The sequence below is a fragment of the Hyperolius riggenbachi genome, chromosome 7, assembly GCF_040937935.1.
Source record: "Hyperolius riggenbachi isolate aHypRig1 chromosome 7, aHypRig1.pri, whole genome shotgun sequence".
NCBI classification, from domain to species: Eukaryota; Metazoa; Chordata; class Amphibia; order Anura; family Hyperoliidae; genus Hyperolius; species Hyperolius riggenbachi.
The window spans coordinates 138268052-138284713 of NC_090652.1; the positions used below are offsets into that span (position 1 = coordinate 138268052).

Genomic DNA, 16662 nt, shown 5'->3' on the forward strand with positions numbered 1-16662 from the left:
TCAATAACATTTTCATATTGTTACTGGTTTGCCCAGCTATAAGAAAAATAAAGGTATTTCCTAAGCCTTGTGTTTGTGTCTGGACTTTGGAAACACAAATATTGCATAGAAACCTTGCATGGGTTTTGGTTTCACATTCAATGTAGCCAGGTTTGAGCCATTGTATACAGATATTAGTCCATTTTTAAACACACTATTGTCACTCAGACTCCTCTTGTTTGCTATCTTGTCAAGTGTTTTGACCTAAAACAAAGAATGGTCTGATATCATTGTTCCCAGTAAGGTGAATGGGATTACCCATTGCAAATAGCACATCAGCTGACTGCCTGTTGTTCAACATCTGACCTTCCTTTAGAGACACATACAAGTCAGCCTTGCATGGCAATATTACATCGCCATATTAAAATATGCTCTGCCTTTCTCAATGATCAATGTATATGTTAACCTATAATCACCCTACATTAAGAAGTCTTTGTCTTCTGTAACCTAAGGAAAGGAAATTATTAGGTCTATGTGTATCTGATCATACACAGTTCAGTTTATTGGAAAAATGATATCCCGCCATATGGAAATCTCGACACATCCCCCTTTTCTTTTGGAATGTTCCAGGGTGTGACCATTTCAAAAGAACAACAAGGATTATTAAACGTTTTTTCGTTTGCTTCATTCCCGTGGGAACGCGTTGTGAATAAACTTTATGTTTTGTATTGGTAATCCAAGTATGAAAGGGAAAAATGGACTTTAAAACATTGTCTTCATCACATTGAAGTTCATGTTTCACGCTTCAAGAAAAATAAACTTGGCAAATGATACTCCGGATGTAAACAAACAGGTTTCCTCTTGTTGCAAAGGTAGCAAACAGCGATTGTAAAAGCGATGAACTGCTTTGGTCTTCGGCTTAAACAAAAGGATTTTCCGGATCTGCTTCAAGATTTGAACAACTCACTCCTGTGAGTATCTGGCGTGCAACAGGTATCAGACTTGCATCTCCATCAAATGGACCTCGGATACATCAGCTCGTCATTCAACGACACATCGCGGGTTTAGGCTCATCTGGACCCTCTAGGATAGGAACATCTATCTGGTCATGATGAACTCCGCTGTATCCGGTAACATCACGGATGCTGGATCTGGCACCACACTTGGCTCGGCACTCTTCCCCAAGATTAGGACTGCGTAAAGGATGGCAATCGTCAGGTGGGGCATCTTTGCGCCGGATTGGAATCTTTGTGTCTAGTGAAGATTAAATATATCATTAGGTATACCTGTCAGGAGAAAAATTATCTGTTAACACACATTTCCAGATTGTTCAATTCTCCGTAGCTGTGAGCTAGGGTGACATATACGCAACTGATTAATATGCACCCATTTTTCAACAAAATCATCCCCCTTAGGGATTTTAACCTTGTAAACCACAGGAGACAATTTATCGGTGATTGGATATGGACCTTTCCATGAAGGGAGGAACTTCTTTTCCTTTACCTGGTCTCTGGCAAAATTATACAGATAAACCTTATCGTCAACCTGATACTCCTTTTGCGTAGTTTTGAGGTCATAGTACGTTTTCGTACTGACTGCGGCTTTTTCGATGTTTCTTTGAGCAAATGCAAAGGCATGCTGGAGGTGTTTGCGTAAGTTCTCCACGTATTGATGTGCGGTAGTTGCATTCATCAAGTTATGATCTGTGGTTTTGTAAAGCAAATGCTGGGGTAACACCATCTTTCTACCAGTGAGCATCTCAAATGGGGAAAGTTTGGTTGCTGCGCTTGGAGTAGCTCTAATAGCCATAAGAACTAGTGGCAGCTTGACATCCCAGTCTTTACCTGATTCGCTAACAAATTTTTTCAGGATATTTACAATAGATTGATTGTAACGCTCCACTCCACCACTAGAGGCTGGTCGGTAAGCTATGTGTAGCTTCCGTTTTACCCCTAGGATTTCCCACATTTTGGTCATTACTTCACTGGTGAAGTGACTTCCGCGATCGGATTCGATGCGCTGGGGAAGACCAAATCGGGAAAATATGTGGTTAATGAGCAGTGATGCGCACACACTGGAACTGCATGTTTTACTTGGTAGACATTCTACCCATTTAGTGAACAGGCATGTTACGGTTAACATATACCGGTTTCCTTTTGAGGACGTTGTTACTGGACCAATAAAATCGATCTGGATGTCTGGCCATGGCATAGCTATGCCTCTTTTCATCAGCGGTGCCCTGTGAGTGGGACCTTGTGGCTGGAATTGAGGGCATATCAAGCACCCTTGACAATATGTCCTGACATCCTGTAACATGTGTGGCCAGTAAGCGTAGTCTCTTAATAACTCATACGTTATTTTCTCTCCTCGATGACCAGCTGTCGGGGCATCATGAGCATGTTGCAACATCAAACCCCGATATGCTGCGGGTACTACCCACTGCGTAATACCATTTTTCGAGGTTCGTATCAGCAATCCATCCTGTAATGAAAATTGTGACACACCTTTCATCAGAATACGTAATTCTTCGTTGTCACTGCAGTCTTCCACGGTGATGGGATAATCATGTGGACTTCCAATATGTTTATAAAACAAACCAATAACGGGATCCCCCTTTTGGCTCGCAATGAGATCCTCATTAGGAGAATCTTGACACCACATTGCCACACTGGGTTAAGACTCCTTTTGGGCCTGCCCCCTAGTGGTGACATTTACTTCGATAGTTCCCATGAGGTCATTGATATCGAAGATTTCACCATCAATGGCTGCTTTCTTAGCGAGGGAATCTGCTAGATCGTTCCCATCTTTATCAGCGCCAGGGTGTTTTGAATGACCCCTTACCTTTTTCCAATAAATGGTAAGACCGTGGGTATTAACAAGCTCATCGATTTTACAGAACAGTTTACCATGTTTGACTGGCTTTTTGTTACTCCTTGTCATGCTAGTTCTTTTCCAACTGGGAAAATATTCCACAAAACTGTTCCGAACATACTCAGAATCTGTTATCAAAACAAACTCCTTAAGGTCATGTTCGATAGCCATTTGTATAGCTTTATACACAGCAGCAAGTTCTGCGACCTGGCTACTTTTGGGACCAATTTTGTATCCCGCAGATATCTCTGGAAATATATTATTCCATACGATACCGATACCTGCAACCAGCATCTTTTCATCACCTTCTGTGTGAAAAGAACAGCCATCAACATATGCACATGGTAGTGACTTGCAGTACTCCTCTTCATAGGATTTATATGGAGATAAAGATTGCTCTTCCAGAAAATCGTTTTCTGGTGGCTCATCTTTATGTTCCACATGAGAGCAATCATGGAGTTCAGCTAATCCTTGAGCAACTGGATTTTTAGTATCCTGTTTATATTTGATTTCCAGTGGCCATCCCATAAGGGACATTGTCCATGCCGTTATCCTACTGTTTGACAGGTTACCTTCTTTTATTTGGTTACTTTGCAAATATTGTAGTGATTGGTGTGCAGTTTCTACAATGATCTTTTCCCCTTGAATAAAACTTCTGAAATATTGCAAAGCCCACACAGTTGCTAATAATGCCTTCTCACAATTATTAAATTTGATTTCAACTGGTGATAGTGATTTACTGGCATAAGCAATTATTTTATTCAGTCTTTCTTGTTTTTGGAAAAGAACTGCACTTACACTCTTGTCGGTAAAACCTGTTTCAACATAGAAGGGTTTACCACCTTCTGGATAAGCAAGGCATGGGGCCTGTATGAGTTTTGTTTTAAGCTCAGATACAGCTTGTTCATGGCACTCATTCCATTCCCATTGTACTCCTTTCTTTAGCAGCTGCAATAGCGGCTTTGTAATCTCAGCATAGTTATCTATGAACTTGCGAGAATAATTCATCATCCCCAGGAATGATCTCAGTTCCTTGAGATTTGTGGGGGACTTCGTATTTTTGATTGCTTCCACTTTCTTTTTCTGTGGATTAATTCCTTCTGCAGTAATTTCATGTCCTAGGAAATTTACCTTAGATCGGCACCATTGAGCTTTCTGTAAGGAAAGTTTAACACCTGCTTCTCTTAGTTGATTCAATACATATCTCAACTCTGAAATATGTTCCTCAAAGATTGTACTTTTGATAAGGACATCATCGACATAAGTTAGGGTACCTCGTTCAGCTGCATCAGGCATTGCTTTGTGCATGAACACAGCAAATTCGTGGCCTGCGTTGATGTATCCGAAAGGCGTACGGGTCCACGCAAATTGTCTATTACCGAATGTGAAGGCTAGTTTGTATTGATCCCTTTCATCCACTTTAATTGTCCAATATCCTTGTGCGCAGTCAAGGGCTGTGAATATTTTAGACCCTTGGATTTGCGCCAAGCATTGGTCAATGTATGGTACGGGCCAACCAGACATGTAGACACGTTTGTTTAGTTGTCTCAAGTCTGAGCATAAACGGAACTGACCATTCGGTTTGAGGACTCCGAGTACTGGATGATTGAAGGAACTGTGTACTGGTCGGATAATACCTTTCTTTTCCAGGTTCTTAACAATTTCCGATAATGACTCATAGGCTGCTAGCGGGAGCCGATATTGTTTGATAAACACAGGGGGTGCATCTGGATCAGTCAGGATTCTCGTAACATGCAGGTTAGTTTCCCCACAGTCATAAGAGTCCTTGGCAAACATGTCCTGGAAATCCCAGAATAGTTGCCTTAGCTGCTGTCGTTCTGATTCATTAGAACATCCATCAGCTATAGAGAGCTGTTCTTCCACCCGTTCCTGAAATTCTGGGAAAATCTCAGGTTGACCTACCTCATAAGCTTCTTCAAGCCTATTAGTTAAGTCATTTGGGGTGTAACATGCTTGATCCTTACCCTGCTGGAGTGTTTGATACTCACTTTCATTGATCTCATGGTTAAAAATCAATGATGTTTCCTCGACATGACATGTACCTTCCTCAGGACTGAAAGGATAAACAGAGTGTATGCTGAATAATCCTTCAGGTGATGAGAAATATTGTTGGTCCACTATTTGTTCTTCTGTCAAATATTCATCAGGTATTAATCCAATGACTTCATTTTGGAATCCAAAAGTGTAATATTCTGAGTCAATGGCTAAGCCAATCATTGTATCCTCCTGTAACGTGATACTATGAGGGCTCATGTTTTGTGTGACCATGTATAATGGTTCCTGATGAATATTTATTAGGGGAATTGGTTTTACCTTCAACCCTAATTGTTGCATCCGATTGGATAAACAAATCAATGCATCTGCATTTCTCATCTTTTGACCCTTCTTTACTCGAATGGGTAAAAGAAATGATTTGCAACCTTCAGGGATTTTTACTTTTTCAGCGACAGTGATATCCACTGCATATGGTATTCGCTGTCCCCATCTCAAGGCTTGTTCTCTATCCTGGAATTCCTCTGGGTTTCCGGATAATTTGGACCACAGAACATTATTAACCAGATCAACCTGTATGGCAAATCGGTGAATAATGTCGTTTCCTAAGTACATTTGGTACTGTGGTTCCTTTAACACACTGAAGACATGTTTTGTAGATTTGTTTCCCAGAGACACAGATAAGATGCATTTTGCAATTACATTATGACTCTGGTTATCGTTATCCAGATCGTGGATCCATTCCTGAGTGGAGATAAATTTGATTACCTGAGAGTCGGTAACCTGCTTCAGCAGTCCTAGGCTTATGTAGCTGGCCTCAGATTTGAGGTCCAACTTGGCATATTTTACCCGAGCAATATCATCTACCTGCACGGGAACCAGCACAGTATCATTGATTTTCTCGATTTCAACCAATGCCTGTGTATGCTTGGTTATGCCTGCCACTTCCTGGTTTCCCCCTTTAAAGGAAATAGTTAACACATCCTCTTCAAGGACTATCTTTTCAATCTTATCCTTTCGGATATTTATGATGTGAAAAGCAGTGTTAGCATTTTCCTCGGGTTTACCGTTTTTCAGGATCGTGACTTCTGGTATCTGACTGTTCCGGAAATGGATTTCAACAGAGTTAGGCCTTTCCTCAATCATATGGCAGCTGCGTTGCGACTGTGCATTGCTGGAGCGCTCAAAATCAATTGGAGTATTGACTTGAGCCCATATTGCTTCATTAATGAAGTCAATTATGGAATTTAGTCGCTTGAGCAGATCAATTCCAATGATCAATCTATCATATGGAAGATCAACAATCAAAGTTGGATGTTTAATGACCTTTTTACCGATCTTATATGTCAGCCAGGATGTGCCTTTTACTTGTAAACTATTACCACCAACGCTTATCAGCGCACCGTCAAAGGCTTTTAATCTTGGCTTCCTTTGTGATGAATTCAAGATCTGCTGGTAATAGTTAAAAGACAGAATAGTAACCTGGGAACCGGTATCCAGTAAACCTGGGATCGGTCCGATACATCCATCTTGTAGATGGGTATCGATAAAATACCGGCCATCTACCTGTTCAAGATTGCAAAGAAAATTGGAATGTTTTTCCATTTGTTGCTTCAGAGAATGATCTCTCTGCAGCGTCAGGGTATTAGGAACTTGTTCCTCCTGATTCTGCCTGCAAGGCATTTGGGTTCCCATGGATTCTACCAATGGGACAATCTGAACAGAGGGTACTTCACGCTCTGGCTCAAATGACATAATATCACCCATTTGTGGTGAAATATCAAGAACATTAGACTTCCCTTCCTCGACCTGGGGTAGGTCGGTACATTGCACATCATTTTCATTACTCGTATTTAGTATTGCCATATCCATTTCCGTATAGTGATTTGTCTCGGTTTCCTTTAATTGGCAGAGCTGGGCCCTGCCTCCCCAGCTAAAAAATCCTCATGCTGTCTTCCTGCAGATCCCTGAGCCAACTTACCCATCATGTCACTCAATTTGTTCACTTGATCAACAAGCTGATCAAACCTATTAGGTCGGCGAGGGTTCTGGTTCCTGGGATCATATCTGTTCCCTGCGGGTGATCCACTCCTAGGTGAGTTAGGTGGTGATCTACCCCTAGGTGAATTAGGTGGGTGCTGTCTCCTTTTCCACTGCTGCCTGGGTCGGTTATCCCATTGTCTATATCTTTGGGGTCGTCTGTACCCCTGGGGTTCTCTATATCCCTGGTAACCTCTATACCTTTTACTACCCTGGTTTCCTTGGTAACCCTGGTATCCTTGATACCTGCGATTGAACCGAGGACGGTAGACCTGGTTCTCAGAACCTGAGCTATCCCTATCTGACCCTTTAGGATTTTGTGGTCTGTTTTGATTAGGGTTTTGTTGCTGTCTTTGGCCCTGCTGGATAGGTACTTTTGCAGGAGGTATTTTCTTCTGTTGGGATTCAAGGTTTAGGTTCGCTTTCACTTTGGTTTCTTCTACTCTGTGCTCTGGGTACTTTCTGGTGTTCCTCCCGCTTACGTTGGAACTCCCACTGATGTTGAACAGCAGTGTCGCTGAGGTAACCATTTTCTCTAGGGAGTTTCCGAAGTCTAACTCATTGGCCATGCTTAACTTTATTTGGGTAGGCAATGCATCATAATATGCCTGTTTAAAATCAAGAGACTCCCAGTTAGGATTCCGATATGCCAAACTGTAAGAGTTTTTTAGCACAGAAAGGAATTCTCGGGGGCTCTGATCGGGTCGACAAGTAAGTCGATACACATCTCGTTTTGCTTCTGAGATAGTGCGATACGGCCCAAACTCCAGCTTCACTTCGTGTGAAACTGCTTGCCATCTAATGATACCTCGCTCCTTAAATGAGGTGAAATAGTGGCGGTATCTGTCATCAAAAACCCATGGGAGAAATCTGATTTTGTCTGCTTCAGACAGATTTAAAGAGTCCATAGTGGATTCATACAACTCCATGTGGGATGCTATTTGCGCTGAACCCTTTTTAGTGAACTTTGGCACAGCGGTGTTTAAGAATTTTATGATGCTGGCCGAGCTCTGTTTTTCTTGGGGGTACTGATTATTTCCCCTATTTGACTCCCCCCTATACGTACCTTTCCCCCTTCTTGGGATAGGGCTGGATTCTCGCTTTCTCTCATCAGCCTCCAATTCATCTGAATCAATATCAGCAAGGGAGTCGTGACCTTTATGGGAATCATCATACCTAGGGGCCCTCATTTGCATATCTCTCTCTGGAGAGGAATCCAAATGTTGATCTTTAGGGACCCTTGTACTGTCATCGATTATGGTATTCATAGTCTTACATACCGTCTCCATACGATCCAACATGCCTTGCCATTTTAGGTCATATGGAGTGAGTACTGGCGGGCAAGGGCTGGATGATCTATCGAGTCTACCTGCCTGTTGGATTTTGAAGTACTGCTGTTGTAGTTCTTCAAAATCCTGTTTAAGTCTGCGATGCGCTTCACGATTCCGTTCGGCGTCTCTTTCCAGACTTTTGATCGCTACCTCCCTGTCTGAAATATCAATCATTAATTGGTCTCTATCAGCCCTTATAATTTGAAGATCTGATTCCACATCCCGTAACTGGGAGTTCAATGATTGGACGTTTCCCTCTGTTCCTTGCAATTGGGATCTCAACTGTACAATCTCTTTTTTTCTAGACTGTGCAAGGATATCTACCTCTAATAACCCATATAGAACAGAGGGTAGGGCGCCTAACAACCTCTTCTTCAGTTCGGAATCCGAGGTTATTGTGGTCATACATGAAAGATAATGATCCACCAGACCCTTAGATTGAAATATATGATCAGCTTCCTGTTTTATACTTTTCCTCATTCTGCTTATCCATTCATCTACTTCCTCATTATATTTCAGTTGTATAAATATAAATTCCACAATTTTTCGGAACGTCTGTTCCAAATGCAGTTCTGAATCACTACCTGTAGCACTCATGATTCAATAGCCAATGCAATAAAACCAGCTCAATAAAACGTTTTTACACTGTTTAAACCAGTAATGGAAAGTAAACGGATCTCACTAGGGCCTCCAATCTTATGTCGGGCGTTTTGTCAATGTTTGTATAACTTGTTTAAAAATAAATATAAAATCAAAAATGTAAATGTAATGCTCCTGGGAAAATAGGAGGAGCTAAAATACAAACATACGCCTAACTGTGTGAGCTTGTTTTCCGAGGTTTTACAGTACTGGTTTAAACATGCAAATAAATGTGGACCAATTTATAAAAATATCAATTTAATATCGAATAAATATTACAATATCAAAACAATATAATATTGCGCTTTTGATATAAAACAAAACTCATAAGGTCATTCTTATAATAAGCAATGAGCTGGATAATAATTTCAGTAAAACATCAAAATGTTATTATACTTATTCACCAATACAAAAGGCTTAAACCAATTAGCAGTCAACTCAAATACAGTGCAGAGTTATGACTCATCAAATATGGCCGTCGGCCCTGTTACTCAATTTACCACAGGGTCTCTGGAGACAAAATGGATGAATTGAACGACAACAAAATGGCTGTTATCAAAATCAAAATGGCTGCTATCAAAAACAAAATGGTGGCTATCAAAAACAAAATGGTGGCTATCAAAAACAAAATGGTGGCTATCAAAAATCAAAATTGCGCAGTCCAAAATCAAAAATGCGCTATCCAAAATAAACTGGCTGATGTCAGCTATACCATTCAATATAACAAATTTAGGATGACTCAGTGGATCTGACGACTGGGCGTTGCCCCACAATCGCTATGCAATCAACTATAAATGACAGGAATTTTCCCACTGTCTATACTTTAACCTCCGCTGGCCTGTGATACTACACAGAGCAAGCGGGTAAAATACATATAATTTTGGAATAAGATATCTATTGAGTCGTCCTAAATTTGGCTAGGTGTGGCTTGCACATGCTGCGGCAAAGTATCAAAATATCTAGAGGAGGTAGCTTGAAAGGTCTAGCTTTTATCCAAAAAGAAAAATAAGTTATGGATTTCACAGTCAGCGATTCTTGAACGATTGATTGTGTCAATCTAAAGAAAAATATACCCACTGAATGGGTTTTATCAAATATGCGGAATGAGTAATTCCTGTGCACTGGAAGAACGCACTCCCTTTGGCTATAAATGACTATAAACTTAAGAAAGACAATCGTCAATAAATCAAAAGTTCAGATATTCGTGCTGTGATAAGCCATATGACTAAAAAGAAAAATCAGAACTGGGTTCAAGTATAGTCACCAAGATGGCCTCTGGGCGTGTTCCTCTTAGGCGTGGCTGTGTTCAGATGGCATGAATCCTCTATGTCCTGGTCTGCTCAGATCTCCTGATGGTCTGATCCTCCTCATTGAATGACCCCTCTCATCTTATTCCCCTCACTACCTATGGTCCTGCCCAGGAGATTAAGTCTTCTAGCCTATCACTGGGCAGTGGGAGTGACCAATGGGAGCTTTCTGTGACTAATCTTTAACCCAAGTGTAATACTGGCTTTCACCCTTTGTAGGTGCTGTTGGCTAACTAATCAGACTTACTGGGATATTTGGCAAACTAAAAACAAAAATCATGTTTTATTATAACCCAACAGTGAATAAATCAATGTTATAAAAATTCATATCTTATGGATAGCTGATCTGGATGGGATCATTGGTTATTATTTATTATACAGTGACCTTTTCTACCATATTTAAGATAGATTGGATTTGATCCAAAAATCATTGGCATGCTTAAAACCACCATGGATCTCTCATTATAACACATTGTGCTGTCTGCAGAGTTTTATATCTCTAACATTATTGTTTAACATACAACACTGGTAACCATATAACATTTCTATACCATTCTGGATATATTCATTCAGGGAATCTTTATATTAACACGTATACATTTTCAATAACATTTTCATATTGTTACTGGTTTGCCCAGCTATAAGAAAAATAAAGGTATTTCCTAAGCCTTGTGTTTGTGTCTGGACTTTGGAAACACAAATATTGCATAGAAACCTTGCATGGGTTTTGGTTTCACATTCAATGTAGCCAGGTTTGAGCCATTGTATACAGATATTAGTCCATTTTTAAACACACTATTGTCACTCAGACTCCTCTTGTTTGCTATCTTGTCAAGTGTTTTGACCTAAAACAAAGAATGGTCTGATATCATTGTTCCCAGTAAGGTGAATGGGATTACCCATTGCAAATAGCACATCAGCTGACTGCCTGTTGTTCAACATCTGACCTTCCTTTAGAGACACATACAAGTCAGCCTTGCATGGCAATATTACATCGCCATATTAAAATATGCTCTGCCTTTCTCAATGATCAATGTATATGTTAACCTATAATCACCCTACATTAAGAAGTCTTTGTCTTCTGTAACCTAAGGAAAGGAAATTATTAGGTCTATGTGTATCTGATCATACACAGTTCAGTTTATTGGAAAAATGATATCCCGCCATATGGAAATCTCGACAGCTTTGAGCTTTACTTGTTGCTGTGAGTGGAACCACATGCATACAGTATATATACTACATTCAGGGCAGTTTCTAGGTGAAATTGTTCACAGGGCGAGGGTTTAAAAATTGGCCCTTAATATTAGGTAGCCAGCACGTATCCCCTTAGTATAAGCCCCCTCCCCTTAGGATTTGTGGTCCGATGTGCCCCAGTATAGGTAGCCAGGGACAGGCTGGAATTACAGTGCAGGAGGGGAGAGCAATGGGCACACTGACACAGCCGCGAGGAGGGGGCCGACTCCTCCCACGTACATGTAAAAAGGGTGCAGGAAAAGAAGTTTGTGTTATTGTTTGTTACTTCATATATCTGTATCTTCCTATTTTCTACATCTTCTTTATTCATATCATAAATTACCATTTGAAACAAAACAATTTGGAGCTGCCAAGCAATTATCGCTATAACTTTTAACCCATTAGCAGCCATGAATGAGTTCTCTTGTGTACAATAACTTGGGACTGGGCTGCTGCAGCAGTCTATACCAGGCTAATAGTAGAGCCAATCCTGCGTCCAGATCAGGTAAATATTAAGCACCCCCCTCGCCACTCTGCATTAGGCTGCGGGCTGCATACTGGCAGGCTGGGGAGGCACAAAATAACGTGGTGCCGCACCGCATGTAAAAAAGAAAATGGCTGGCAAAAGGTAAAAGTGTTTAGTTGTGGCAACGGCAAGCCCACAGAACTGTATAGCTTAGAGGAAGGTGAATTGCATTATTGGACAGGACTATGTTATGGAAATTTGGGCGCTGCACATAATGGCAAACCAACGTAACTCTATTGCTAATGGAGGGACAGGCCTATTATGGAACTGGGCAGGACTCTAGTGAAAACAAAAAATTTTCCACAATGCTGCACAACTCTTGCTAATGGGGGACAGGTATATAGTGGCATTGGACAGGATTCTTATGGAAACTTGAGCGCTGAACATAATGGCAAGCTCACACCACTCTATTGCTAATGGGGGTCAGGTGAATTGCGGCATTGGACAGGACTTTTATGGTAACTTGGATGCTGGACAAACAGTAACAGGATGGGGACAGGTCAGTTGCGAAATTAATTAGGACTCTTATGGGGAAAAAAAGTTCCCAAAAGACCACACCACTCTATTGCTAATGGGGGGGGGGGGGTGTCACGTGAATTGTGGCATTGGACAGGACTCTAAGGCTAGGTCCACACTTGTCCCCTGCAAAACCGATCCGTTTTGTAAACCTTTTTTTGTTCCTCTCCATTTTGAGATAAATTGCTTTTTTTGGACGACTCCAGCCCTGGCCGTGGGTTGGGGGGCCGCCATGCTGACGGGGAGAGCAGGCAGGAAGGGGGTAGCCCCTCCCACTTGGGTACCCCCTTCCCTGCTCCCCCTCCAGCTAGTTTCAACAATTTAAAATCAATATAATGTAGCAGGCGGCGAGCGGGGAACTTGCTTCCTTGAACGTCACCGCTGCCACGTCACTTCCTGTAATGCCATCTAATGAACATCAGAAGACAGCATTACAGGAAGTGACCCGGCAGCGGTGGGACGCAAGGAAGTAAGTTCCCCGCTCGCCGCCTGCTACATTATATTGATTATAAATTATTTTTAAATGTGAAACTAGCTGGAGGGGTAGCGGGAATGGGGGACTCAGGTGAGGGGGAGGGGCAACCCCGCTGCCCACTGCCAACCCTAGTCCTGCCAGCTATACCCCTCCAGCATGGCGGCCCCCTCTTTCCCCACAGGCTGTGACACAGAAACAGATCCGTTTTTGTGTCCAAAACGGCCTGTGTAAAGGGGGGTCCGTTTTCCCATTGCTTGCCATTACCCCTCCTTGTATCTGTGGTCCGTGAAAATGCAGCAAATCCAGACCATCCGTTCAGGTTTTGAAAACGGGTCCCCGCAAATGCAGGCGGATCTGTTTTTTTTCTTGGGTGAAGACGGCTGCTATTTTTAACATTGCTATCCGCGGCTCCGGTATTGATCCGGGCTGAAAAACTGAGCCACAGATACGTTTCCGGACCTAGTGTGAACTAGGCCTTATGGAAAATGTGGGTGCTGAACATAACTGCAAGCTTACACAACTCTATTGCTAATGGGAGACAGGACTCTTATGGAAACATGGGCGCTGGACATAATGGCAAGCCCACAAAACTTTATTGCTAAAGGAGGACAGGTCTATTGCGGTATTTGACAGGACTCAAAGGGAAACTTCTCTTGGGCACTGCACATGACAGCAAGCCCATAGAGTTCCATAATTCCATAAGAGTCCCAATTTCACAAGACTTGTCCCCCACTAGCAATAGAGTCCAGTGAGCTTGCTTTTATGTCCAGTGCCCATGTTTCCATAAGTGTCTTGTCCGATTCCGCAATTCACTTGACCCCCATTAGCAATAGAGTTGTGTGGACTTGAGGAAAAATTGTTTCCATAAGAGTCCTGTCCAATTCCACAATCAACCAGTCCCCCATTAACAAGAGTCCAGTGGGCTTGCTGTTATGTTCAGCATCCAAGTTTCCATTAGAGTCCTGTCCAATGCCGCCGTTTTCCTGACCCCCATTAGCAATGGAGTTTTCTGTTTTTTTGGGAAGATTTTTGTTTTCATTGAGATAAAAATTGCATTGCCTAAGAGATAAAAATAGAAATTCATAATTAATAACATAGCGGACTCCCAAATTTCTTTTTTGTCGCTATTTACATTGTAAGTGATGAGGTGCCTTTTTTTCCAAGGTAGCATATGCACCCAAATTACCTGCTTCGCTCCTCCATCCCTCCCTTCACCTCAGGCCCCCCATTCTGTGCTTCCCTTTCTATTGCAGAGCTTCATCGCAGCGGGCAGCTCTTCTGGGCTCCATGTGATAGAGGTCCATGTGCATTCGGCCTTCTCTGTCTCCAATGCTGTTACTCCACTTCTGCTAAGCAGGAAGTAGAGTGAGGGCCCAAGGAGAGGGAGGAGTCTGGCCCCCCTCCCCACAGCTGTATAACAGTGTGCCCCCTGATACACTCCCTTCACCCCCCCCCCTCCCCACACACACTGTGCCCTGGGCAGGCACCCAACACGCCCACCTCTAGAAAAAGGACTGGCTACAGTCTTATGTTTTTCCAATCGCTTATAGTTAAGAAAAATATTATTTCAACCATCTAGGCATGATCAAACAATTCCTGCGAGACGTGGACTGGGGGGATGTGGACTTCCTAATTGTGGATACACCTCCAGGGACTTCTGATGAACACCTCTCTGTGGTGCAGTATCTTAATGCAGCTGGCATTGATGGTGCAGTGATCATCACTACTCCTCAGGTAAGCACCCTATAGTTACTATGCCCCTTATATCACTAGCACCTAAATGGTTACACATTGCCTTTTTCCTTTTAAAGAGAACCCGAGGTGTGTTTAAAGAATGTTATCTGCATACAGCGGCTGGGTCTGCTTATATTGCCCAGCCTCTGTTGCTATCCCAAACCCCCCTAAGGCCCCCCTGCACTCTGCAATCCCTCATAAATCACAGCCGCGCTGTGCGGGCTGTGTTTACATCTGTAGTGTCAGTCTGCTGCTCTCCCCGCCTTCTGCATAGCTCCAGTCCCTGCCCCCGTCCCTTCCCTCCAATCAGCGGGGAGGGAAGGGATGCAGGCGGGGACTGGAGTTCTGCAGGAGGCGGGGAGAGCAGCAGACTGACACTATAGAGATAAACACAGCCAGCTCTGACAAGCTGTTTGTCAGCAGCGTGGCTGTGATTTATGAGGGATTGCAGAGTGCAGGGGACCTTAGGGGGGTTTGGGATAGCAACAGAGGCTGGGCTGTATAGGCAGATCCAGCCTCTGTAGGCAGATAACATTCTTCAAACCCACCTCGGGTTCTCTTTAATATTATGTTACATAGCTCCACCATCTTTTGTCACTGTACAGATAAATACTATACAAACGAATTACATGGACAAAAAGAAAGACAACACACAGTTGCATAGCACACCTTGGGGTTGATTCATTACTGGTAACGCTGGGAAATAGCGCGAGTAAACTCCATTAATTATCGTAGTAGCAGCCGCGCTAGTGAAGTATCGTGGTATCAATACACCGCTACCGCGTGGCAAGATAAAGCACCGGCCGTTGCTGAGTAACGCACATTACGCTGCCACTAGCTTGCGCAGCATGCACAGAGATCAGTAAGTCGCGCTTATTTATTAGTGCAAGGAACAAGAGATTACTCACACTATTTCCTAGCATTACCAATAATGAATCAACCCCCTTGTGCCGGATGCACTTGTGGTAATATTGTTGTGCACAGACAGTATTACCCTTACTTCTGGCAGCGTGTACCACGAGTTACGATATTAGCGCGGCCTGTGATACTCAAGTAGCGCGACTGTTGATACGCTAACGCGCATTACCAAATAAGTGCTACGGTTAATAACGCGCATTGCGTTGCAGTTGCGCTATTTGAGTTCTGCAGGTCATGCTATTAGCGTAACTTGCAGTACACGATACCAAAAGTAAGGGTAATATTGCTATGCGCTGTCTGTGCATGGCAATACTACCGCAAATTAGTACATCAGGCCCCTTGTGCTAAGTATACAGAGATAGAACATTTTTAAGCTACATTTATATGAAAGCTGGAGTGCAGTTTATGAAAGCTAATAATTCTCTCATTACAAGCATTGCTTCTTTTTTTCCTTGTCTCTTCAACAGGAGGTGTCTCTGCAGGATGTAAGGAAAGAAATCAACTTCTGCCGCAAAGTGAAATTGCCAATAATAGGAGTGGTGGAGAATATGAGTGGTTTTATTTGTCCAAAATGCAAGGTTAGCTTCCTGGGAACTCACACTTCCAATGTTAAAATGAAAGGATACATGAGCTGACAGCTACATGTACAAATGTTCTCACCTTGGGCTCCTTCCAGCCCCTAGAAGTCTCTGTGTCCTTCTCCACAGTTCCAATGTGCTTCACTCTCCAGCTGTCCTCTCCATAATGATGGGTGACCTGGCTGTGTCAGCATCTGCGGTCGTGCTCCCTCTTCCGGGACTGCACCGTGCGGGGAGCCCAGATCGGCAGCAGAGAGCGCAGTGGTCAGCGTGGGACAGTCAGCTGCAAGGGGCTGGAGCAAGCCCCAGGTGAGTAACGCTGATTTTTTATTTTTTGCCTGATGATTCCTTTAAGGTGGCCGTACACTCATCGATTTTATAAATGTCAGATCAATCAATTTTTGATCCATTTTAAACAAAAATCGATTGAAAGAATCGATCGGGCAGGATAAAAAATTACAACAATTGGAGGCATGGCAAGAGCATTGGCTGATCGATGGCC

General features: G+C 42.7%; 1 protein-coding gene across 1 annotated transcript in view; it reads left to right on the top strand.

Annotated features, from left to right (window-relative positions):
• Window positions 1-16662, top strand: part of NUBP1 (NUBP iron-sulfur cluster assembly factor 1, cytosolic) — an 89040-nt gene that overhangs the window by 50052 nt on the left and 22326 nt on the right. Inside the window, exons 7-8 of the mRNA XM_068244682.1 lie at window positions 14510-14664; window positions 16050-16160. Coding sequence (XP_068100783.1) covers window positions 14510-14664; window positions 16050-16160 — 266 coding nt within the window. The remainder of the gene's footprint in view (window positions 1-14509; window positions 14665-16049; window positions 16161-16662) is intronic.